The 26,758-nt window shown below is 42.7% G+C and overlaps 1 protein-coding gene across 7 annotated transcripts in view; it reads left to right on the top strand.

Moving 5' to 3' along the window:
* The window catches only part of STXBP4 (syntaxin binding protein 4), a 160,635-nt gene that overhangs the window by 98,597 nt on the left and 35,280 nt on the right, over positions 1-26,758 (top strand). The window contains exon 21 of one of the 7 annotated variants that reach the window (XM_089771844.1): positions 11,639-12,759. The exons of the other annotated variants lie outside the window; for them this stretch is intronic. Coding sequence (XP_089627970.1) covers positions 11,639-11,742 — 104 coding nt within the window. The 3' untranslated portion in view covers positions 11,743-12,759. Of the gene's footprint in view, positions 1-11,638; positions 12,760-26,758 lie in introns of those variants that run through there. 7 annotated transcript variants of the gene reach the window in all.

The raw sequence follows: 26,758 nt of genomic DNA, 5'->3' as shown, positions 1-26,758 counted from the left end.
ATTTAGTCATCTAGTGGGATTTTCAAAAGTACCTGAGTGCCTATTTTATTGATTTTGGAGAGACTTAACTTCAGCTCTCACTTACAATTCTTGGTTACCAAGAAGGTTATGCAGTTGGAGGCTAGAGTTGGTGCACAGATGACAATAGACCTACTCAAGGGGCAACAAGTCCAGGTCCTAATAGAAAACTATCAAGTATCTATTCTGTTAAATTGATGATGGGAATTTTTAGTGCTGTTTATGTTACTGCATCCACTACATCTTTTTATTTCACTGAATAGAGTTCATATCCTGAGCAGTACTGAGTACCTCCCTTCTGGCTGATCAGGAAGTGCTCAGCATCTCATAAGACTAGGGGACTGGAACATAGATAACTGTATCTCCATTACAAGAAACTAGTGGCTGCCTTTAAAATTATCAATGTTTTTTTTCTTTTCTGGTACATCCATAATAGTAATTATCTATCTCCTTAACTATAGGCAGATATTCCAGAATAATTTATTACATACACATTGAGAGAAATAATGTTCATGGAGAGAAATAATAATCGACATCATTTATGTAGCTGAGATGTGTTATCCAATTCATAGGTCATGTAATAAATTATAGTTAATCTTTTACAGAGTGCTTGTAATTCCACCAAAAAAAAGTAGACCACATGAAACACAATCCCATATTACTGCCAGTATTTTGAATTAAAACTAAGTTGTAGAAAAATGTGACATCATTAATATTCTCTTATGAAAATTAATTAGCAATTTCCTTGAATTGTTTCTAGGAAAGTGTATGATAATCTAGGTCAGATAACTTCACTTTTAAAAATAAAATAAAGATGGCCCTACAGACACATTACAGGATTTTTTTGGTTTGCCTTTTCATTCTTTTATGAAAGACTGGAACAGCTGTTACAACAAATATTTATTTTATCTGTCTGCGACCAGCCTTTTAGAATGATACTAAAAAAGTTTCTTTAGCCGAGTTATGTTTCATGTGCATGCATTCATATGAATCCTTACATCGTAAGGAATGGAAAACCTCTTATCCTACCATCTGCGTTCAGGAGTGCATAAAACATTGTGTGTGAAAGGCTTCTGACTAAGTAGATGCTGAAATCTGTACAAAAATGCTGTGAGAAATAGAGGGGCAAAATAATTCTGGCAGACCTATTTGATTTATCATAACATTATTTATTGTTGCAAAGCCCTGGTATGTTGCATGTTAAAAAACTGTATCTATTTTGTCCTTTTGGTCTAAATTGAAATACCAATCATGTCTTTTTAAGCCGGCAAAAATGTTGTCCGACAAGTAAAGCCTTTTTTTTTCCTTTTGGGGGGAATGTGTGTAGGGAGAATCAGGTTGCACCAATAGGGATGGGAATGTTGTGTCATGTTAAATTTTTTCTGTCAGACTGCACAGGAAATCATGCGAGAGAAACCTTTAGACTTAAATGCAATTGAAAACTAACATCTGGTTGTGTCAAATATAATAGGTAGGATTCAATTAGAAAGCTCTAAAGCCATAGCATGGATCCAATTTGTGAACCTGAGGGTTAAAAATAGCTCAGCAGAGAAGGATTTGAAGATTGAACGTCATCCTTCTTGGTTCATTCTGATTTGGAGAGCATTATAGACAAACTCAGGCTATGCTGCGTTTGTATAGGAGATTAAAGCTCTCCAAGCTTAAAAAAAAATTAGCAGAGCCAGAGTAAATATTCAACAGTTCTCTGCAATCCTCTGAACCAGATTTTCACAGAATGTTTCCCATGTTACTCAGAGCAACTGAGTTAAAGATGGACGTTCGTGCCTGCACCAACTCATAAACAGTGTTCCAAAGAATAATAGTGAATGTTGCAGTGAAGTGTGAGAGGTTTTACTCTTTTTGGCATAGAACATCCTACTTAATAATTTGCTAATGATACATTTGTAGAGTTAAAGCTGTGGAGCAAGAATTTTTTAGATTGTTGAGCAAGTAACTTCAATATTCATTATGCATAAGATATAGTTGAAGAAATATGCCCAGATAGAAACTGCTTTTCTGAAGAAAGCTATTAATTTACCTATAACAAATGTGTTATGAAAGTCTTACTTTATGAACTCTGGTATGTGAAGAGCTGTTTCCTAAAAATTTTGAGAAAACACAGGATAGTATGGGTTATCCAAACAGCTGTCTTCCTGCATAAGGAAGATAATTTTTTTTTAAATTTTATTCCTCAAAATCTCACAGCACATACTGCCTTTGCTCTGATGGTATTGCAAGTATATTGATGATTGTGTATGTAGCTAACTCCAAAAAAATTTTAAAAGTCCATTCATTTTGAACCCAAACTTAATATTGGGAGTGTAGGTGTTAGCAGAAATAAAAAACAGACAAATAAATGTTTTGAGTCAAAAGAAATGTCTCATTTAGACAAAACAAATGTATTGTGTTTGCATTTTGGGGTGTATTTTACCCTTTTAATTAAAAAAATCTGGCTACATTTCAAAACAAAATATCAGTTTGAAACAAAAAATTCAAAACATTTTGTTTAAAAAATGACATACTGAGCTTTTTTGACTTTTTTCAAATTTTTAGTTCAGCTGGAGCTATTCACCAGGTTCAACCCGCATTCAAATAGTTCTGATTACTTCAAAACTGCATGCTTTGGTGAATATACTTGTCAGTCACTTGCCCTCCTCCTTGCTTTATACTCATCGGCATATTAATATGCATTACTCAAAGACATTTTAGGCAAACTATATCAAGAGGTGTATCGTTTTTAAAGTTACAATCAGCTGAAGGTGTCCGTTCTATTTGTATGCATATAATACTCTTGAATGTGAAGTTAGAACTATGATGTGTAAACCTGCTTATTAATCTATAATTTATAGTGAGAGCCATTCGTGATAGTTAAGAACTTCATGGCCTGATGCTCAAAGTAACAATCTGTGAATGATTTTATTTTTCCTGTAGCCTGGATTGTAGTTGGTCCTGGACTACAGTTTAGATCTGGGACTTCTCCACTCAAGGGGAGAAAAATTTGAACTGAACCTATGGGTGGCGAGTAGTGTAGGCAAAGGAAGGCATTGCCTTTCCAAAACTGCCTACACTGCCCAACCACCCAGGAGAGGCAGGGGCCGTGCCACACAGCAGACTGGGAAGGGTGGGGCCATTCCATGCTGCTCCCCGGTGGCTGGAGAGGGCTGGGGCCACGCTGCACAGCAGCCCGGCTCCCCAGTAGCTGGGGCCATGCCACACGACAACTGGCAGTTGGAAAAGACTGGGACTGTGCCATGTAGCAACCCTGGCCCTCAGCTGGGGTTGGGTGAGGCTTGGCTGGAGGTGGAGGAGGTTTTGAAGGGGCATGGTCTCGGGGGAAGGGGCAAGGCTTCACCCACCTCCCCCTGCTGGGCCTTCACCCATAACTGAACCCAAAGAATTTGCACATTGGGCAAGGGGGTTATGCAGGCAGGAAAACAAACAACAGGAGCAGTGGCCCACTTATCACCCAAGATGCCTGCATATAAGACTGAACTGGGGGGGAAGGAGTGGGCCCAAGCTTTGAGGCTGCCAAGCTTGAGAAAAAGATAATTAGAATAATTGTTGGAGTAAGAATTTGCATGTAACAAGTGTCTTAGTGTATTTGGCTTAATTGTCATGTTTTGTTTATTTTGTCATACTAACTCACTTTCATCTGTTTTCACTTGCATTCCCTTAAATCAGGGGTCTCATGCTCCCAGTCCGTGGGCCAGGCCTAGCTGGAGCAATAGTGCAATCCAACCCAGGACTCCCGACGGACCAGGGGGAGCCTATCCATTACCAGTCCCCAAACTCTGCCCCTTCTTGCCATCACCCCCCCTCATGGCACTCCGTTCCCCATGGACACGGTTTCAGGGGAGACCTGGTACCGCATGGCGGCAGCGGTCAGGCCCTCCCCCGCATTCCCCGCAGCAGCAGGAGCTGTGGGAAAGCAGAGCACAACATGACGGTGAATGGCATTTAAGCTTATTTCCTGGTGGCAGGCTCATCACAGTCACAGCCTGTTGCTGAAAGACATAGGATAGTATACCTGAAACATTTACAGCCAGATGTACATAAAAATTTAAGCACAAAGGCATTCTCTACTTTAGGTATCGATCTTCCTCCCAGTGACACTAGTGTGCATTGTTTCTAACAATCCATTTGGTTGTAGTATTATATTACATGGGTTTATTTAGTAAACATCTCACCAGTTTTTCCAGTTAATTATAACATTTCTGTAGGGCATTATGCTGCTAATACTGAGGTATTTTTTAGAATTAAAATGACATGGATTTATATTTGTTAATAATTTCTGTATTTTTAATAGTAGAATTTTGTGTGTGAATTTAATGCTGATGAAAGGTGTCAGAAGGGTGCATTACAGCCACTGCTGACCTGGGCCAGATTTGGACTGGTGACCAACTGAATCATTCCCAGTCCCCTTCATATTTTTCTCTTCCCATTTTATATGTTTTTTTCTGTCAGTTGATCCACCGTGTGCATTCATTCAAATGATGTGTGCTTCTTCTTGGTAGATAGTTAAAATTTATAAATGCCTGCAACTTGATAAAATTGTTGAGAATCATGCTGAGGTTTGAGGGTAGATTGCTGTTGTGTCTTCCCAAAATTGATCTCACCATAATGTAATAAATTTTTGATGATTTTTTTTATTGCAGTCTCGCAACATGACTGAGACTTTGGGCATTATTCATCCCCAGTAAATAAATAGAATGGTTATTATAATACCACATTAAGTGCATACACTTTGTAGTCTTTCAGAAACCTGTCCATTAATGTAGCGTTCCAGTTTTGATGTCATAAGCAGTACCACAAAAAACAGCTTTCCTCTGGTCATGGCCAACAGAGTTGGTAAAATGCTTCATTGATTATATCATTTAGATAATTTATAGATGGTAAATTAATATATTTTGTGCTTCATTGCACCTTTGCTAATTCAGAACCAGGTTATATCCCCTCCCCCATTATATAATATCAGTGCTGTTGTCTGAAGTAGTTTATCTCTCTCTCTTAAAAGAAGAGAAATAATAACATTTAAGTAAATAGCTATTCATGTGCATGGGATTCAATCTTGCAAGGTGCTGAGTGTCTTCATCTCCCATTCTTCCCTTTATTGAACTTGCTGGTAAAAATGTTTATGATACCTAGAATGTAAATTAGGTGTGTTGAGCATCATTCTCTTCAGGGAAGTAAGGGGCATCATGCCGTATATGCCCAAAAATAGCTCTGTGAGCTGGTGTGAATGGAGTGAACATAAGAATGGCTATACCAGGTCAATCCAAAGGTCCATCTGGACCAGTATCCTGTCTTCTGACAGTGGCCAATGCCAGGTGCCCCAGAGGGGATGAACAGAACTGGTAAGTATAAAGTGGTCCATCCCTGGTTGCCCATACCCAGCTTCTGACAGCCAGGTTAGGGACCAGTATTCCTGCCCATACTATCTAATAGCCATTGATGGACTTAACTTCCATGAATTTATCTACTTAATTGAATGGAGGGCTATGTAAAGAAATCTCATAACCTCATATTAACCAGTTTAAAATGCTGACTTACTCCTCAGACCAAGAGCTCTAAATGCATATGTTAGGAATAGATCTGATGTGAGAAGTATTCACAACCTGCGTTGTTAGTACCAGTCACCTTAATGGCATTGCTTAGCGTATGACTTTTACAAGGAAATTCATTGTTTTGCTAAACTGAAAAGAGAGCAGTAGCAAGCTAGGGGTATTATTAGGATGGCATCAAGGTCCAAATGATGTATTTCTGTCAACAAAGCAAGCAACTTACTTTAAAACATTAACTTTAAGGTACAGTTTTGGGTTTTCATTCATTGGCTGTGCAACATCCTAGTTATTTGCCTGAGCCTGCTGTGCCAAAACTTTTATTAAACTCACTGACACATACTAATATTATACCATTAACCTAAGAAAAAAACAACTGATTTCCTCGTTCTTGTACTTGGAGTCAGTCAAGGCATACTGGAAACAAATTAAATGTTCTGATTTTGTTGTACAAATGGGTTTGTTTTTTTTAAAAAAAGTCTCTGCACTTGATAATTTCTTAAGAACTGTTCATTTCTGGTTAATCACACTTAAGTGAAACTAATTATGTTAAAATTCGGTTATCAGGCTAATCATATGGTCGATACAATTTGTATCAACTATACGATTAGTTGATAGGACTGCTCTGCAGAGCTGCAGCTGGGGTAGCTCCAGGACCGGTAGCTGGGGTAGCTGGGACCGGCTTGTTCTGGCTCTAGGAGCCACCTGCACTGCAGCTCTGCATTTTAAATATAGTAAGAGCCACTGGGCTCTTACTACATTTAAAATGCAGAAGCGCAGCAATCAGTGCAAGCCAGGACTGCTCGGTCCCAGCTCATGCTGAGTCCAGTAGCCCTTGTTTGAGGCACACAGCCCTGTCCACCGCAAATAGGGGCTGCTGCCAGAGCAGCCTCTGTTCACGGCGGCCAGGGTAGAACAAGGCTGGCTGCCATGCTGGCTGCAAACGGGGGACCCCTGTGGACACAGGCTGCTTCGCAGCAGCTTCCCTATCGCCCACCCCGCTGCCTCTGATTGGCAGGCAGTATCCCGGAGACGGTGCTGGGGGGAAACAGCTTTTTAGCCAGGTCCCCTCAGCACCGGCTCCTGTTCCACACCTTGCCGCCTCTCATAGATGAGAGCAGGAGTACCGCAGGGATCACAGAGCCACCAGAGACATGAGCAGTCCCTGCTGGCCCTGTGTTCACACTGAAGCGCTTCAGCCTTTGCTCCTCATGGGGCTCTTGAACATTTCAAAGGCTGAAACGTTGCGGTGGGGACCAGCTGCTTCAGTCCCTGCTCATGCTGTTTCTCTGCTGCGCCCCTACCCCCCCTTAAAAGCCAGCTCCCCCCAGCTCCTGCTCCCCGCTCCCCTTGGCTGCCTCTGTCTGATAGAGGCAGCAAAGGAATGGGGAAGTAACTAGTCAAGTCACTACTTGACAATCTGATAAGCTTATGCTTATCGGATAGTCGACTAGTCGCTTGCATCCCTAAGGGAAACACATGAATTCAGCCATCTCTCTCATTCAGCATTCATTTGAGGAGGCTATCTTTTCTCACTTGGAAATGTACCTGTGAATTTAATTCTCTGTTGGAAGCTGGTGCCATCTGTTGAACAACATCTTAAGTTTACTGATAGCTTACAGAGCACAAATACATCCTTTAACCTGTATGAAAGAAACCTGAGGCTCTTGTATGTTGGCTCTAATCAATATAATCTTTAATAGAAAGCTTGTAAGTGGAGGAATATTGGGCATATATAGTTACTAATTGCATAAATGAACTTTCATTAATGAAGCTTTAATTTTGATTTTGCTAACTGCTCCTGAGGAAAAGGCTATACCATTTGCCTCCCATTCCAAAAGGAAAAACAAAAACCATGGCTGAATGTAAGCACCAAATTGTAGCTGCAGATAATTGCAGGTTCCTGAATAGCTACACTGGGTTACACCAATGGTCCACCGAGCTCAGTATCCTGTCTTCTAGGGAATGAAGAGGACAGAGTAGTTATTGAGTGATCCATCTTGTAATACCATAAGAACAGCCATATTGGGTCAGACCAAAAGTCCGTTTAGCCCAGTATCCTGTCTTCCAACACTGGCCAATGTCAGGTACCCAAGAGGGATGAACAGAACAGGGAATCATCAAGTGATCCATCTCCTTTTGCCCATCCCAGCTTCTGACAAACAGAGTCTATGGACATCATTTCTACCCATCCAGGCTAATAGCAATTGATGGATCTATCCTCCATGTATTTATTTAGCTCTTTTTTTTAACACTGTTAAAGACCTGGCTTTTACAACATCCTCTGGCAAGGAATTCCACAGGTTGACTGTGCATTGTGTGAAGAAATTCTTGCTTTTGTTTTTTTTAAACCTGCTACCTATTAATTTCATTAGGTGACCGCTAGTTCTTGTGTTATGGGACCAAATAAATAACTTTCCCTTATTTACTTTCTCCACACTAGCCATGATTTTATAGACCTCTCTCATATCCCCCTTTATTCTCCTCTTTTCTAAGCAATCTCCTATTATCCAGGTCCTATTATCCAGCTTCTGGCAGTCAGAAGTTATGAGACATCCTTGATTATCTTGGCTAATAGCCATTGATGGAATTATCCTTCCTAAACTTATCTAAATCTTTTTTTAAACCAGTTATACTCGTTACCTTCACAAAGTCCCCTGCCCATGAGTTCCCAGGTTGACTGTGCATTATGTGATAAAGTACTTCCTTGTAACCTAAATTGCCTATAAAATGCTAAATTCTGTTATATTTTATTTCACTAATCTCATTTGTATCAGACCTTTTGCCACATCACTGTTTATACTTCACTTCCCCTTGGAGTGCCATGATATTACACCATAGGCCTATGATTATTCTGAGAACAGTGCTTCATAAAAAATAACAGAAAAGATTCAATTGTATATAATTGTAATTTTCTCAAGAATTAATTTAAGTGATCAGTAATACTGAGGTAATTTTTATCTGAATCAACAATAGAGACACACCTCTGTACTGCTGTGACAGTGGCACTGTGTTAATCATTACAGCTTGCTGGTGTCGCAAAATAATGCTCATTAGGAGTTAAATTCAAACCTTGGATTTGATTCTCCTCACAAACTGTACATCAAGAATAACTCTGTTTACTGCATTTGAGATGTATAAAATGGGTGTGAGAAGAGAATCAGGCTCCTTATGTCCATGAAATGTAGGCATCGTTGAATTGCTGCCTTAAACTGAAAAGAATAATGTTATTTATAAAACCACCTCTTCCACCCACTCCAGTGCCTGGGGCACTGGGAGAAAACAATCTTCCAACAGTAAAATTGTGATGAAGAACACACTATCCTTTCAGAATGATTGTTAATGTTAGATGGAGGCTGAAAATTCAGGCCTCAGTGCTCAGCTGGTGTAAATCAGTGTAGCACCATTGATTTTTATGATATTAGCTATCATGATTTTTCCAGAGATATGTGTTAATCGTCTTTAATAATTCAGGTCAAATTCTGATTGCAGTTGTTCCACTGGAAATCTGGAGTAAGTTCACTGAAATCAAGTTACTTCAGATTTCCACCAGTATTTGAGTGCATAATTTGTCTCTTTTTTGTAAATGTGTAACATAAACTAAACTTTTTAATAACATTTAAAATCATGTTTATTTTTGTACATGATATAACCAGGGTTTACTGAGGCATGTGAGTAAAGGCAGTTAATGAAATATCAATTTTATATTTTGAGGTAACATAAACTTTGTGTCTCTTGTTACTAATTTGCATAAATAATTGATACATTGTTAACAGTGCCTAAGGTACACTGGAAACCAGGTCACAACAACAAGCCAGAGGGAAACAGTTTCTACTTTTTTCTTTATAGAAAAACAACTCAGAATTGTCAGTTGAACCACAGTAATATTAGAGGTTAAAAACAGTTTCCTTGGTCTGCAGGATAAATCCAAGCATGTTATCTGTGTCTTTATGAGGAGATAGCATAGAAACTACAAGTATGTTTTTGCATATCTGATTGTTGAACACAAGACATCAACTAAATATTTATAGGAAGTAAGTCCCTCATTGGGTTAATGCTCACACACATTTTGAGAATTGGTCTAGATCCTAGGTAACTTTTGGATGTTCAGTACAAACACAGTGATAGATTGTTCAAGCTATGCTATGATGCTCATCACACATCACAGGATAAAATCTAGTCTGATGTTTCTATGGTGTTGTCTAATCAGGCAGCTTTTAGTAATTGTTGTTTTGCTGCTCCCATGGTAAGGGTGGTGGGAATGCTGGGCAGAGACGGATTTGGCCCTCAAGATTCAAATCTAGTTCATGAAAAATATCAGTACTTTGCTGCAAGATGAAAAAGTCTTCTGCAGAGGCAGCCAGAAAGTAGAATTTCCATTCTGTAAGAAATCCTGCCCATTTTGAATTGAACAACGAGCAGTTAAAATGTCAGGATTTTTTACAGAATGGAAATTTTTAAAATTATTTACATACACATGCATACATTCATACAAACACACAGAACAAAATGGTAAAGTCTACAGGTAACATTTATATCTTGTCTTAATATATTATTCTGAAATTGAAATTGAAATGAAATTAAATATGTCAGAGTGATTCAGATTTGTCAAATTTCTTCAAAATTGGTAAGTTTTGACAAAACCACAATTTCTAATAGAAAACTATTCCTTTGGGGGGGGGGGGGGGATTTGATCAGCTTCAGTTTATTTCATTTTTTTTATTTGCTGTCCAGTGTTATTTTTAAGGGCAGAACTATGAACATATTTTTTCTCATTTCAACTCAGATATTTTGGGAGTCTGTCTGAGTAGAACTAGCACAGGAAAACAAGCCCAATTCATCTGATATAATCATCCCCGTCCAGTTTTCACTTCTTCCAAGTCATAGAGGATCATCTCTTACCTACCTTCCTACCTACTTCCTTCCTTCAGTGGGCCACAGCACCATCATCTCTGAATATCTCACTACAATTTATAAGTATATTGTAATTACTGTGAGGTAGGGGAATGGTTTTAGTCCCATTTTGCAGATAAGGAAATGTGGGCATAAAGAGGTAATGTGATTTATACAAAGTCACAAAGTAAGTCACAGGCACAGCTGGGAACTGAGCAGAGATCTCATGAATCTGAGTCCATTGCCTCAGTCATAAGACTGTCGTATCTTTGTCTTGTTTATTTAATCAGACAAATCTATTTAGAGCATTAACTGTTAAGAAATCCTAAAATTAGTTTTTGGTATTTTTTGTGGCAACTTAATTTATGGATAAAATCTGTTACAACATATTTGGTCATCTTCTGTATTCTTAGATTATAAATATGAAGGTTTATTAATGACTTTGTTTAAAATAATTTGTTCCAAGGTTCCCTCTTAATTTTTTTCCGTTCATGTGCAGTCTAAATTTTTATATATGCAGTGAGGCATGTGCGAATGTGCACCACCAGTAAAAACAAATGCTGCTGGCTATGAGTGCTCTGCTAATCAGCTGGGTGGCACTTGAATCTCTCCTTAGGTGGCTGCCCAAGTGCTCAGATTACATTGAACACTGGTTTGTTCCTGTTTTATCAGTATTGTATACATTAAATTTCTCCAGTGTATTTTCACTGACAAAAAGATATCAATTGATGACTTAACTGCAGGTTAGTGTCATACAATATTTTGTACTGCCTCACCTTCTTGAAGTCCATTATAAAGGAGGGTGGCTAATTAGGGACTTGAACATGAAAACAGAGGCAGTTGGCATAGGCTTTCTTAGAATCTCTCCAAAAGTTTTATTGCACTTTGTTTTTCAGTTATTTTATTCTTTGAATTACAAATGTCTTTGGATGCAATGACATGGTTGGTCTTAGATTAGATAGATTCTCGCTGCAGAGATATCCATGTGATTTTTCTTCGGTAGTGTCCTTAGAGGAGCTCCAAGTGTACCTGTGCCTCTGATTGGAGATTTTAGATAGCAGTGTCAGTTCAACCCACACATGCACTCTCCCTCCTGATCTGCCTCAAGGCTATCTAGCACATCCCAGATGAACCCATTCCTCCCTCTCTCTGTTCTTCCACTACCACAGGGGCTCTTATGGAGACCTCCAAAGTAGAGGGGAGGAAGGCAGGTTGTGGGGCACCCACGGGGGGACATGTTCAAAGAATCATAATTACTGCACATGGTGAGTAACTTCCTCTTAAATAGCAGATAAGAACAATGACAATGGCACTATCATTTTCCTCAGTGCCCCTGTGTTATCAAAGCCATGGATGTAATTGACTAATCCAGCTCTAGAATACATAAGACCAGTGAAGCCAGAAGGAGTTGTGCCTGATTTCTATCTGGGTAAATATATATTCGACCTCCCTGGTCCAGCATCCTCAGGAGTCTCAGGACCTTATCGGTCCTGAGCCATGGAGTTTGTCAGACCCAAGGAGATCAATACTGTTCCCTGTGCTGCCAGTCTCCGGGCTCACCTCCGGCTGCCAGACTCCCTTGTTTGCTTCCAGTCTCCACTCTCAAGCTCCCCTCTTGGTTGCTCCCCTCCCCCCACCAGCTGTCAGGGCTCTCTGGTCCTGCAACCACAGCAGGATCACGGATGTTACTGGACCAGAGAATCCCAGATTAGAAAGGTCCAACCTTTACTGGATCCAGTGATGTTTGGAGGGGTGGTAGTTGGCAAAGAACTTTCACATGACTTTTTGTTGTTTTTTCCCCCACAGTATTGTTTAGTGAGCTTCAGAATGCAGTGTTTAAACCTTTTATTTTTGGCTGGTGTTTTGATTGATTTTAAAACTGGTAATTGAGAGTGGAAAGCATGGAGTCGTTCAGCATATAGGGAGGTTGTAATTAATTGCTTCTATCAATGTTAGGCTCATACGTGCTTTGGAAATGGGAAACAGTAAAAACTTCTAGCTAAATATAGTACATTCATATGGAAGTGAACAAAACAATGCTCAAGTAATACCCTGCCACCACATCAACTTCTTGTGTCTTAACAGGTCTCATAAGATAATTGGGGTCAGCCAAAGGCAAATTGTATCTTCCCACCAAGAGGATGCCATGGGATAAGGAAATAGGAAACTTTTCAAGGTTTCTCCCCCTAGACTTTCCTACAAATTCTTCCATAGAGGTTTTCCTATCCCATCTCATCCGTATAGAAATAGGTTATTTAGCTGCCAAATACAGGCAGTCCCCGGGTTACGTACAAGATAGGGACTGTAGGTTTGTTCTTAAGTTGAATCTGTATGTAAGTCAAAACTGGCGTCCAGATTCAGCTGCTGCTGAAACTGACCAGCGGCTGACTACAGGAAGCCCGAGGCAGAGTTGCTGTGACCGGGCTTCCTGGAATCAGCCACTGATCAGTTTTAACAGCGGCTGAATCTGGACGCCTGGGACAGAGCAGCTGGGGTGCTGCCGGTAGGTCCCCGCAGTGCCGCACCTCAGCGCTGCAGGGACCAACTCGGCAGCTCTCCAACTGCTCTACCCCAGGCGTCCCCAAGTCAGCTGCTTCTGAAACTGATCAGCGGCTGATTCCAGGAAGCCCGGGCAGAGCAACTCTGCCTCGGACTTCCTGTAGTCAGCCGCTGGTCAGTTTCAGCAGCGGCTGAGTTGGGGACGCCTGGGGCAGAGCAGCTGGGGTGCTGCCGGGTTGGTCCAGTAGCGCCGAGATCGGCACTGCAGGACTAACCGGCAGCGCCCCAGTTGCTCTACCACAGGTGTCCCGAGAAAAGCCTGGTCTGTGGGGCGGGCACACTAGCTGCGCCCCCCCCCCCCCCAGCAGACCACGGAGACGTGGGCGGCGGGACTGAGATGCGCCGTGGTCCCACCGCCTGGGTCCTCCGCATCTCCTTGGTCTACTGGGGGCCCCCCCCCCAGCAGACCAGGGAGACGCGGAGCAAAGCCACGGAGGACCCCGTGGGACCGCGGCGCGTCTGGGCGGTCCCGCCGCCCGGGTCCTCCGCGCCTTTGCTCCGCGTCTCCCTGGTCTGCTGGGGTGGGTTCTCCTGGGGGGGACCCCCCCAGCAGACCAGGGAGACGCGGAGCAGCTTTTCTCACCCCAGAGGACGCGGGCAGCGGGACCGCGGCGCGTCTGGGCGGTCCCACCGCCCGCGTCCTCCGGGGCGAGAAAAGCCCCGTTCGTAAGTACGGATCCAACATAAGTCGGATCCGCGTAACCCGGGGACTGCCTGTACTACAGATCACAGACCACGTCATAATCCAGATCGCCTGAGTGAATTATGTTTGTTTTGAATCTGTTTTATTCTTTATGGTATGGAAGGGGAGTCATCCACCTCTGTGGCATCATCTTCCGTCTTCTTGGACCTTGTGGTGGTATGGTTCATACTAGGGAGGGAGATGGAAGTGGATAGACTTGAGACAGGAGAGGAAGCAGATTTGGAAGGGGTCATCTGGAGAGGACACATCAGGATTGATGCATGGAACCAGGTATGGTCAGTATTGTTTTTGTACAGAGCTATCCCTTTAAAAGTTCCTTGAAGCTGCTGTAGTCAGGTTAAGCTATGCTGCCCCCTCCTCCAAATTGTTCTTCTTTAATGAGCTACCATTTATTTTTAATCAGAACTAGGGATCTCTCAGTGTATGTATGTTGGGGAAATGAGGAGGAAAGCAAAAAAAGCCAATAATAGGGAGAGCACAGGCAGGCTCCTTTGGCCACTTCTGCACCCACAAACCAGCTAGAGACTTCTGCTTTTTATTGACCATGTCAGTTCCCATCAGCTTCTATTTACAAAGCTTCAGACCTGCAGCTTCAGGGACTGCTAACTTCTGCAGCCAGCAGGGGAGCACAGCCTTCCACTACCTGTTGCTTACCCTCTACTTCTTTCCTGCCAGCCTTATGTAGCACGCTGGCTAATGAGACTAGCCGCTGTTCTCCATTTGCCCCTTAGTCTTGGGCTTATTCAGCCAGCTCCAATTAACTCTTTTTCATGGAGCTGGCGTGACAAAGTTCTGGCTCAGGCTTCCTAGCCAGCAGCCTGTCACTCAACCTTTCAGCTGAATGATTTTAGAGAACCTCTGAAGGACTTCCTCCCCTGCTGCCCTCCACTTTTGTACCATATTGATCCCATAGGTATTCCCATAAGAGCTGAGCATCTGGGCCAATACATTTGATTTGACCTCTGAGATTCAGAAAATAAATTCAGTTAGATATGCACAAAGATGGGGAAATGGATAAATGGTCAAGGACATAGATACACAGGATCATTTAATATTGTGCTAATCAAGGAGTTGCTTAACTTAAATTAATTATAAATTAATGTATTGATGTTTAAACATGTTTGTAGTTCTGTTTCACAGCAAGGAAAAGAAAATTCAGTGTTATGGGAGTGTGTTTTATTGTGACCTAGATTTCAAATCTCCATATTGTCACCTCTAGAAACCTTCTCCATTCAGCTTCCTTTAATATGAAATATGAGTCAGCTATTGAGCAGGCATTGTCTGTACTGACTTTTTAATCAAAACATTTTAATAATGAATTGCATGTACATGAAAGTATTATACCTTAAAATGCAGATTAGCTAATAATATTAGTACAGTTTGCTTAGCTATCTTTCCAGCAATCTGGTAGAAGAGTTTATTAAAAAGCAGACTTCTCAAAGTCTACGGTCAAATCCCGAGGACTTTATTCAGTTTTTATTCTGTCCTTACTGTAGCAAAATCTGATTGACTTTGTAAAACTTCCTCTAAAAGCTGTACTTGTTCGTGGTAACTATGGAGACAGAAATTCACAGTCCATAAACTCAGCAATACAAGCTTCCTACGCTATCCTGATTATTTATTTATATCATGCTAATGTCCCAGTGAGGCCCGGCTAAGATCAGGGTCCTTTTGTATTAAGGGCTCCACACAACATAGTAGGAGAGTCCCTGCCCTAAGGAGCGTACAGTCTAAAGCTACACTTGCATTTACTCAACACAACTTTTGTCATTCACTGGTGCTTAGTTTCCCCCCCTCTCCTTGAACAACCAGGTTTTGCTGTGGCAAGTACATGTGTGAATGCTGCTTTGTCAGCAGGATGCTCTCCTGCAGACAAAACGAAACCCATTCATTGGGGTGGAAGTATTTTGTCATCAAAAGTACCAACAAAAATCATTCACGTGCGCCAACTTTTAGTGGCTGGGGTGTGTCAACACAGCCTTGTGACTAAAAGCTGTGTAGTATAGACATACCCTAAATAAACAAGACATGCCCAGAGCAGGAGAAAGTAATTATTGTCTACATTTAGCAGAGAGGGAGCTAAGACACAGGAAACAGGATTGTCTGGTCACATGGAAAATCTATAGCAGAGGCAAGAATTGAACCCAGATCTCTTCAGTCTCCGGCCACTGCCTTAACAAAAGCATTATTTCTCTTTCTGTCCTGCCAGCCTGGCTTAGCCATAGACTGAAGAGGTGAGAAAGTAACTCTTTGAACAAGGCTGAATTTTACACTACAGGCAGTCCCCGACTTACGCGGATCCAACTTATGTCGGATCCGCAGATACGAACGGGGCTGCCCCAGAGTACACGGACTGCGGGACCTCGCGGTCCTGCCGCCCGTGTACTCTGGGGCTTTCTCTGCGTCTCCCTGGTCTGCAGACCAGGAAGACGCAGAGCAAAGCCGCGGAGGGGCTCGGGCAGCCCAGGGGCGCCTGGGCTGCCCGAGCCCCCTCCCTTGTCTCCCCCCCCCCCGCGGCTTTGCAAAGCCGCGGGGAAGCCGGCAGCGGAGCAGTCCAGGCGCGCCTGGGCTGCCTCGCTGCCCGAGCCCCCCCTCGCTGCCCGAGCCCCCCAAAGCTGCGGGGGGGCTCGGGCAGCGAGGCAAAGCCGAGGGGGGGGCTCGGGCTGTCCCGCTGCCGGCGTCCTCAGAGGCTTTGCTCCCCGTCTCCCTGGTCTGCTGGTCTCCAGCAGACCAGGGAGACGGGGAGCAAAGCCGTGGAGGACCCAGGCGGCGGGACCGCGGTGCCTCTCGGTCCGCCGCCCGTGTTTTCCTGGTCTGCTGGGGTGGGGGGGTGCGCAGCTAGTACGCCCCCCCCCCAGCAGACTAGGCTTTTCTCCGGACGCCTGTGGCAGAGCAGCTGGGGTGCTGCTGGGTTGGTCCAGTAGTGCCGAGGAGCGGCGCTACTGGAGCAACCCAGCAGCACCCCAGCTGCTCTGCCCCAGGCGTCCTGATTTAGCCGCTGCTGAAACTGACCAGCGCTGACTACAGGAAGCCCGAGGCAGAGTTGCTCTGCCCCGGGCTTCCTGGAATCAGCTGCTGATCAGTTTCAGCAGCAGCTGACTTGGGGACGCTTTGGGTTCTTAAGTTGATTCTGTATGTAAGTCAGAACTGGCGGTCAGTTTCAGCAGCGGCTGAATCTGGACGCCAGTTCCGACTTACATACAGATTCAACTTAAGAACAAACCTACAGTCCCTATCTTGTACGTAACCCGGGGATTGCCTGTATACAGTTAAGCATAAATAAGTGGACATTATTGAGTGTTTTTTCTCACATCTCTGACTGCTCTTAGTATTTAATTTGACCCTTTTAATTAAACTGGGAAGTAACCATGCTGAGACTTTAGTGTCTGGAATGAAATCGAATGGCAAAGACTGTGTTTTTATTTTGATTTATAACCAAAGAAAAAGGAAAAGTGCCTGGCCTGAGCTCTAGGCCCCTTTTTGGTGTGATTTAAAAATACACTATTAGAAAAAGCATGTCTCCCTGTAAATCACACCCTTATTGACCCTGCAGCTGCAGCTACCAGAACTTTTTTTAATAACCTTCAGGGATATTTTGTGTTTGTGCATTTTTTTAAAAAAAGCATGCATTCTTGTATTCAGTGAAAAACAACAAAAACTGACACTATCCATTAAAGTGTGTGGTGGGCATGAAATTAACTCCAAGAAAGGCCTGTATCTTTTCAGTGTAAGTGGTTCACTCCAGCCCTAGGCACTAAATTTATTGTCACTCCAGGCACGAAAGGAAGGTTTGACTTAAAGAGCAAGGCATATCATTTAATGCGATTACTTTTAAAATCTCAGTCACTTTTTGCTCAATTCTAATTTTAAGCCTAGTCATTTCTATTAGTTGCCAATAAATGCTTTTAATTAAACTTATATTTAACAGTCACATGCGTCAGTGAGGCTGTGCGCTGACAGTGATGGAAGTGGGTGGATAGCGCAATAGAATGTGACAAGAGAAGTGGATCCACTGAGGAAAGGAGACTGATGCATTCTAAGATAGAGACAGCAATCAAGGGAACCAGAGAGAAAGGGGGAAAATGAGACTTAGAGTTTGGGAGCCCAAATTAAGAACTGGTATGTATGAAATATATGCACAGGGGGTTTCCAGTTATGGACCATTCAGATTCTACTTCATTTTCCTACTACTCTACAACACAGAATGCTGCCTTTGAACTCCCTCCCCGCTCCAATTTTGACAAGACCAATAGCTTGATCCAAAAGAGACTCTCAAATTCACCCATGAAAGTACTTGCAGAAATCACATTTTACATTTGCATATATGAATATATATGCCAAAAGTGCTTGCATCTTTATTGAAACAGAAACAATACTGTGTTACTTCACTGAGAAATCACAGAAAAGGCATCCACCATTTGAATACCAAGTACTGACAGCTTGCAGTTCACAGACGTGAAGGAACAAAAAATCACAAAAGAAGTTATTACTGTGAACAGCACCAGTCCCAGATTAAGCAATGTGCACTCAGTGCACTTGCACAGGGCTCCCTTTTGGGGAAAGGGGAACAAACAACTTACACACAAAAACAGAGCAAGGAAAGGAGTGGGGCATCCCATCTGCATGCTCTGGCCAGAGCCAGTGGTCCAGAGGAGGGAGCTGGGCCAGTCCTTCAGGGGAGGAGATGGTGCAGGGTAAGTGTGGGGTATGTTTACTATGCAGTACACACCCTTGGGGCCTCAGTCCCCTCTCAAGGGGCAGAGAAGACAAGGGAGCCTAACTGCCATAGTGCACAGAGCCCCAACATTTTTAATCCAGCACTGAATAGCACATACCTGTGAAGAAATCTCCTAGACTAGAGTGTGCCTTATAGTGGTTCTCCAGAGTTCAACATGGAGCACTGGTAGCTACATGGTCCCAAGGACCACAGTTGTCTCCGGAAAGGGCTGTTTCTGGTGCAGCTGTTGAGGGTCTGAAATTGGCAGCCTAAGGGAGACAGAAGCCTATAGAGGGTTAGAAGCATGATATGATGTGGTCTTTGCAACTTTCCCTGTGAAGGAGGTAGGTTTCTATATTCTGCCTAAACTTCATGTTCCGTGTTGTTTCTACTTTTAGTCCCAGATGCTTGTCAGAAAATAAAAACTTTAGAAAGGCATAAAAAAGTGCTGCTCACTATATCATCATGATATCTCTGCTAGAAAACCACCAATACTTTCATAAGAACCAGTGTAAATTAAATACCACAAGAAATAATCCTCAAATAATTTGGTGCTTGAATGCTGTTCCAGCAGGAATGATTAATGGTCAGATTAACCCAGCAAAACTCCATGTTTGTTCCGAATAAGCTTGAGAATCTCTGGGTTTATGTTTCTCTCCTTTTAAAGTATTCTGCATCTGCCTGAAAGCTCATATTTTAGTGAACGATTAGTGGCAGCATTTAGGTGCCAGAAGTTGTACCACTTGCCACTACTATCCACAGCATCAGTGGAAATATTACTGTGCTCTTAAAGCCCGTCCTTCCCAGAACTGTATGTTCAAACTGGTTACTCTTTCACCAATACCTGGTATTTTCAAAGTCAATGCAAGTTAAATGTGATAAGTAATGGTAGAAGTCTAAAAATACTTACGTGAGGTATTTTACCTTACTATTATAGCATGTTAGTATTTGACTTTTTTCCTCTAAAGACTAAGGGCTTTTCTACACTACCGCTAAGTCAATGCAACTTACATCACTAAGGGTATGTCTACACTACAACGTTAATTCGAACTAACGGACGTTAGTTCGAACTTAATTCGAACTAACGGAGCGCTTAGTTCGAACTAGGTAATCCTCATTCCACGAGGATTAAGCCTAGTTCGAACTAGCTAGTTCGAATTAAGGGGTGTGTAGCCCCTTAATTCGAACTAGTGGGAGGCTAGCCCTCCCCAGCTTTCCCTGGTGGCCACTCTGGCCAACACCAGGGAAACTCTACTGCCCCCCTGCCGGCCCCGGACCCCTTAAAGGGGCACGGGCTGGCTACGGTGCCCGTGCCAGTTGCAAGCCTGCCAGCACCCAGCCAGCAGACCCTGCACCTGGCACGGATCGAGCCACCCACCCGATGCCCCCCGGCCCTCCCCCTCTTCCCGGGACCAGGCTGGCGGCTCCCGGGAGCTTGCCTGGGACCGCAAGAGGCGGGCACCCGCCTGGGCTAGTGTGGACATCGTGGACCTTGTCCACGATCTCCGCACTAGGCACAGGAAAGTGGCCAGCTTGGGCAGGAGAGCTGACAGCCTGGCCACCCAGGAGCAGGTGTACATGAAAATCAAGGGGGTCCACTGAGACCCGCGACCCTGAGCCCTGAGCTTACACTGGCCGTACTGGGTCAGACCAAAGGTCCATCTAGCCCAGTAGCCTGTCTGCCGACAGCGGCCAACCCTAGAGACCCTGGAGGGGATGGACCGAAGACAGTGACCAAGCCATTTGTCTCGTGCCATCCCTCTCCAGCCTTCCACAAACCTTGGGCAGGGACACCACTCCTACCCCCTGGCTAATACCACTCCATGGACCCAACCTCCATGAATTGATCTCACTTCCCTTTAAACTCTGTTCCAGTTCTAGCCTTCACAGCCTCCTGCAGCAAGGAGTTCCACAGGTTGACTCTTTGCTTTGTGAAGAACGACTTTCTGTTACTAGTTTGAAGCCTGCTACCCATTCCTTTCCTTTGGTGTCCTCTAGTCCTTCTTTATGGGAACTAATGAAGAACTTTTCTGTATGCACCCTCTCCACCCAACTCCTGCTTTTAGAGACCTCTATCCTGTCCCCCCCTCTGTTTCCTCTTTTCTAAGCTGAAAAGTCCCAGTCTCTTTAGCCTCTCTTCATATGGGACCTGTTCCCAACCCCTGATCATTTTAGTTGCCCTCCCCTCTCCCAGCCTCTCTCTTCCCCTCTCCCACCTCCTTTTCCCAGTCTCCCCCAGTTTTGTTCAATAAAGACAGATTCCATTTTTGAACACAATTGTCCTTTATTTTGTACATCAAGAAAAGGGGCTAGGGAAGGGTAAGTGGAAGGAGGTGAGGGAGGAATGGGGTACGAGCCCCCGATGGGGAGGACTGGGCTGGCTCTGCGGGCTTTTGGGGGTGGAAGCTCTCCTGCAGCCCCCCAATTGCCTCCTCTCCCCAGATGGCAGCCTGCGGCAAGTGCAGCCGGGCTGATGGCCAAGTGCTGTGATGTGCCCAGTGTGGGCACTCAGGGCACTCCAAGCCAGGACTGCTTTGCAAGCGGGGCACCCCTGAGAACTGTCTGTCCGGGGTGGGGGTCGGGACCCTTTAAGCGCAGCCCTCGGCTAGCCTGAGACAGCAGCTCCACGCTCTAAGTCCTCCTCTGATGCCCTGCCGGCACTGCTTCCGGCCATCCTTAAGCCTGGTTCAGGGTCCACTTAACGTGGACATGCTAGTTCGAATTAGCAAAACGCTAATTCGAACTAGTTTTTTAGTCTAGATCCGTTAGTTCGAATTAGCTTAGTTCGAATTAACTAATTCGAACTAAGTTAGTTCGAATTAGCGCTGTAATGTAGACATACCCTAAGAGGTGTGAAAAAAGTTAGATTGACTTTAAGAAGTGTCTACACCGCACTATGTCAGCAGGAAATGCTTTCCTGCTGACATAGCTTCTACTTCTCATTGAGATGGGAGACACAGCTAAGTAGATAGCTTCTAATTCTCATTGAGTAATTAGTTCACCGGGAGAGCGCTTTCCAATCAATATGTCTCATCTTCGTCAGACACACGACATTGCTGCCCCTGAAGTATGGTAGTGAAGATAAGCCGATAGTCTCAAAAATAATAGTAATTAATAACTCTCTGGACTTCACTGACACCTTTCACCCGAGGACCTCAAGGAATTTACAGTCACCAACATGGGTTTTATCGTCAGTCAGAGAGTTCTGCAATCGTTAGCCAGCAGTTGGGATAGCTGCATTAGTGCTAGCACCTAATTGAAGCTAGGGATGTAAAAAAGTGGGTAACTCCTGAAAAACTCAACAGTTACACAGAGTGGTAGCTGGCTCCCCAGAAGCTGGTGCATGCCAGAGGCCAGCTTTGAAGCTGGCTTGTGGCACATACCACCTGCTGCCTGCCGGCCCTGCTCCCGGGAAGCCAGCTGCCACCCCATGCGTCTGCCTCTAATATAGAGGCAGCAGCGTGACGTGGCAGCTGGCTCCCCAGAAGAGGGGCAGGAGCTTGCGTATAATTGTGTATGTTAACCAGTAATCCCAGGTTTATCGGTTAATAATTTACATGTTTATACACTCACATCCGTAGTTGTAGCTAGTGGAAATACTGTGGATTTTCATTAAGGTAACAGAGCTGAAGCTATCCTAGCATGTATGTTGATAATCAACATACACTTACAATGCCATAAGGATTGGAGTATTTTTAATTGCTAAAAAGATTTAATATTCATTAACCTGTTGTTGACAAATGCTTGAATCTCTTATTCCTTGTACCTCAGGACAGCAACTCTGTTTGGTGACAGAAACCATATGGTCATTAATTTGTATTCTGCTCTTCTTCCCTGAAAATATAGTAAGAATATTTTATACCAGTGTTATTTTTAAATACAGTCAGCAAGCTCTGTTCATTTCAGCTACTTGTGTATAATTAGTTAGACACATTTGATTGCCATCAGCTAAGCAAGAGATGTTCTGTTGCTCAAGTTTAGTGTAGTGTGTTTATTTCTTATTTCTACCGCTAAACTCCTACTTGAATGAAAAATAATCTCAGCTGAGTTATTCCCTTATGATTTTAATAACTGCTCAGAGCAATGAAGATTGTATATGATCTTACAGTATGAAAAGCTTTTATCTGCAATTACCATATCAGTATTTTATCACTAATAGAATTGTATAGTCTCTTCTGGTAGTTTTTCAGGGGCATTTTTAAGAACGTTAGAGTTAATCACTGAAAGATTTACATTTCTCTAAAAGTTAAACTGTTTCATGAGGAGACTTCCTTACCCATTTTTGAGACTCGGGGCCAAATTCAGTTTTTAGGTAGATGCATTCAACTCCCACTAACTTCTGAAGAACGTTAGTGCACATCCCAATGTAAAGTTGTTCTAAATGTGGATTTCTTCATTTTGTGAGTTAGGAGAACAAAGAGCTACTGCAATGTCTGATGACTAGAGTAATCTCATGTACTATTCAGATTATTAATATGTCACTAGATAAATCGGCAGGCTGAGCAGTTGCTATTAATATATTTAAATTTTCTGTCTCTGAGTATTTAACTTTAGGAGGTTATTCCCAAACCCGTATTACAGGAGGGTGAATAGGAGAATGTCAGAAGTAATATTCATAATTTCAAACGGTAATAGGAGACTTTAAAAGTTATCCTTGTGTCAGATGTTGACAAATCTAGATTCCCCGTCTCCCAGAAAAGTTTTTTTTTTTTCATTTAGTTTTCATAAGTTTTATGTCTTTTTTTTATACCAATCTTTATCAATTGTGAAATAGTTTTCTAACTGGCTGATAAGAAATGAATGTGATTGTACTCTAACACAGTTGGATCAATTTAATATCTTATCATTAATCTTAGAATCATAGAAAAATAGGCTGTAAGGGACCTCGAGAAGTCATAAAGTCCAGCCCCTGCACTGAGGCAGAACCAAATAAACCTTGAGCAACCCTGGCAGGTGTTTTGTCCAACCTACTCTTAAAAACAATCGGTGGAGAATTCACCACCTCCTTTGGGAAGCCTATTCTAAAGCTTAACACCACTTGAAGTTAAAAATGAGAAAAATGAAATGGGAAGATATGTGAGCCCTGACCATTAAAAGTAAGGAAAAAGTATTTTGCCTGAAGGCTAGTTCTAGGAACCAAAATATGTGGAGAGAGAAGCAAGTTGAAAAGCAAGCCATATTGTAACAATAAAAGAGAAGATCCAGTTCTCAGAATGGAATTTGATATGTGGAAGAAAGGAATGGAAAGTCCCCTTAGCAGCGCATTATTCATAAAATCAAAGTGAATAGTAGTTTCTGGGGAGAGCCCTTGAGAGAGCCAAAGAGTGGAGTGACACACAAACAATACATTAATTTCTGAAAGCTATTTCTTTCCAGCTACATTTTACAGTAATTTCAGGAATTAGCAATAGTACAATATATGTGGCTGAGAGCATCAAAAATAAATGGTCAGTTCCCTAGATATGCTTGACCTTAGCTTAGCACAGGTGATAAGGAACATGCCTCAAGCTATGCCAGCTTGTACAGTCCTTAGGGGTCTGTTCTGTCAGCCCCGAGTCACCACAACACATTTCACTCCACTGTGTGGCTGGCATGTTCCCATAGCTCATTAGTTATCAAGGTCTTGAACTAGACTGCATAGAGCCGTCAAAGGAATGGCTAGCTCTCCTGCCCTTCCACCCTGCCAGAATGGCACAAAGGGAGAATAAGCAGAGACTCAGGATCTGGTTCAAAGATTTTAATTTTGTTGACAAATGACTTTTGGATGCATATGGGATGTGATGATTACTTGTTGTGTTTACTCCCTCTGGGGCATCTGGCATTGGCAGACAGGATACTGGGCTAGATGGAACTTTGGTCTGACCCAGTATGGCCATTCTTATGCTCTGTTCTTAGGTCATGTTGAGTAAGTATAAGAGGTGATCATAGCATTCATGGATATAACACATATATCACATCCATTGATGGCTGAGAGATGAGTTCTGTTCAAAACCTCTTTTATTAAAGGAAAAGAAAGGAGCAAAAATTGCATGTACAGTAGCAAATCTCTCACTCCAATTCTGCTGGATCTAATTTCAAATCTTTTCCTGATTTTGGAAAATCACTGTTTGAAATATCAACAAGCAGAGAAGAAAGGGAGAACATAAGAAGATAAGAACAGTTGTACTGGGTCAGACCAAAGGTCCATCCAGCCCAGTAGCCTGTCTGCTGACAGTGGCCAGCACCAGGTGCCCCAGAGAGAGTGGACCAAAGACAATGATGAAGCAATTTGTCTCCTGCCATCCTTCTCCAGCCTCTGACAAACAGAGGCCAGGGACACCATTTCTATCCCCTGGCTAATAGCCTTTTATGGACCTAACCTCCATGAAATTATCTAGCTTCTCTTTAAACTCTGTTATAGTCCTAGCCTTCACCGCCTCCTGTAGCAAGGAGTTCCACAGGTTGACTACACGCAGTGTGAAAAAGAACTTTCTTTTATTAGTTTTAAACCTGCTACCCATTAACTTCATTTGATGTCCTCTAGTTCTTCTGTCATGGGAACTAATAAATAACTTTTCTTTATTCACCCTCTCCATGCCATTCATGATTTTATATACCTCTATCATATCTCCCCTCAGTCTCCTCTTTTCGAAACTGGAAAGTCCCAGTCGTTTTAACCTCTCTTCATATGGGACCCATTCCAAACCCCTAATCATTTTAGTTGCCCTTTTCTGAACCCTTTCCAAGGCCAAAATATATTTTTTGAGGTGAGGAGACCACATCTGTACACTGTATTCAAGATGTGGGCGCACCATAGTTTTATACAGGGGCAGTAAGATATTCTGTGTCTTATTTTCTATCGCTTTCTTAATAATTCCGAGCATCCTATTTGCCTTTTTGACCTCCGCTGCACACTGTGTGGAAGTTTTCAGAGAACTATCCACGATAACTCCAAGATCTCTTTCCTGATTTGTCATAGCCAAATTAGCCCCCATCATAGTTTGGGGTTATTTTTCCCGATGTCCATTACTTTACACTTATCTACATTACATTTCATTTGCCATTTTGTTGCCCAATCACTCAGTTTGGTGAGATCTTGTTGGAGTCCCTCACAGTCTGCTTCTGTCTTGACTATCCTAAACAGTTTGGTATCATCCGCAAACTTTACCACCTCACTGCTTACCCCTTTCTCCAGATCATTTATGAATAAGTTGAACAGGATTGGTCCCAGGACTGACCCTTGAGGGACACCACTAGTTACCCCTCTCCATTCTGAAAATTTACCATTTATTCTTACCCTTTGTTTCCTATCTTTTAACTAGTTCTCAATCCATGAAAGGACCTTCCTTCTTATCCCATGGCAATGTAATTTACACAAGAGCCTTTGGTGAGTGACCTTGTCAAAGGCTTTCTGAAAATTTAAGTATACTATATCTACTGGATCTCCCTTGTCTGCATGTTTGTTAACCCCTTCAAAGACAGAAACCATGTTGACTTTTGTCCAACAAATTATGTTCTTCTACGTGCCTCGCAATTTTATTCTTTACTATTGTTTCAACTAATTTGCCCAGTACTGAAGGCAAACACTAGACTAAATCATATAATTTATCTTTACTTTTGGAAGACATAACTGTGCAAGTAAAACCCCAGTCAGACAAGATAGAAACTCTGATGTTTCTGATTTTCTTGTGGCTTAGAGAATTTCTGTTTGTTTTGAGATTGAATAAGTGTGCAACTTGGCTTTAGAATTCTAGATAAACCTTATACTCCTTAAGCATGATGCATAATACTGATTCCAGTTCAGGTGATTTAATGATACGACTTTGATCAGCTGTGATGGGAAATGGACTGTAGACAGCTATGCATGTTATTGTGACTTACAGAGCTTAAATGCTGCTGAAAGTAGCTATATGCTTCATTTACGAAATCTGAGAGTTAGGTTGCTTTTTTCCCCTAGGTGGTATTAGTACCAATAACACTGGTAATGTTTGGGATGTATGACAAAATGAGTATGTTCCTCCAGCAGTTTAATCATCCAGCAGATGATCACTTTGGGTGTGTCTGTACTGCAATTGGAAACCCACAGCTGGCTCATGACATCTGATTTGGGCTTCCAGAGCTTAGGCTTGCAGTATTTGGGTTTTTTTTATGTGCTGCCCACACCCTATCCCTCTCCTCTACATGTAGTGAAACCAGCACGTTTCTAATAATTAAGGTCCTTTCATATCACTTGAAGAGGAAGCAGAATATGATCATTAGGATCCTATTTTCCAACATGCATTAGCAATACTTTTAGATCGTTCATTTAAGACAATTACTTAAAGATGTCTG

This window comes from Pelodiscus sinensis, chromosome 20 (genome assembly GCF_052426305.1).
Source record: "Pelodiscus sinensis isolate ZL-2025 chromosome 20, ASM5242630v1, whole genome shotgun sequence".
Taxonomy (NCBI): Eukaryota; Metazoa; Chordata; order Testudines; family Trionychidae; genus Pelodiscus; species Pelodiscus sinensis.
Note: the sequence above shows the minus strand (reverse complement) of the source record. Positions and strands in the feature narration are given on the sequence as shown.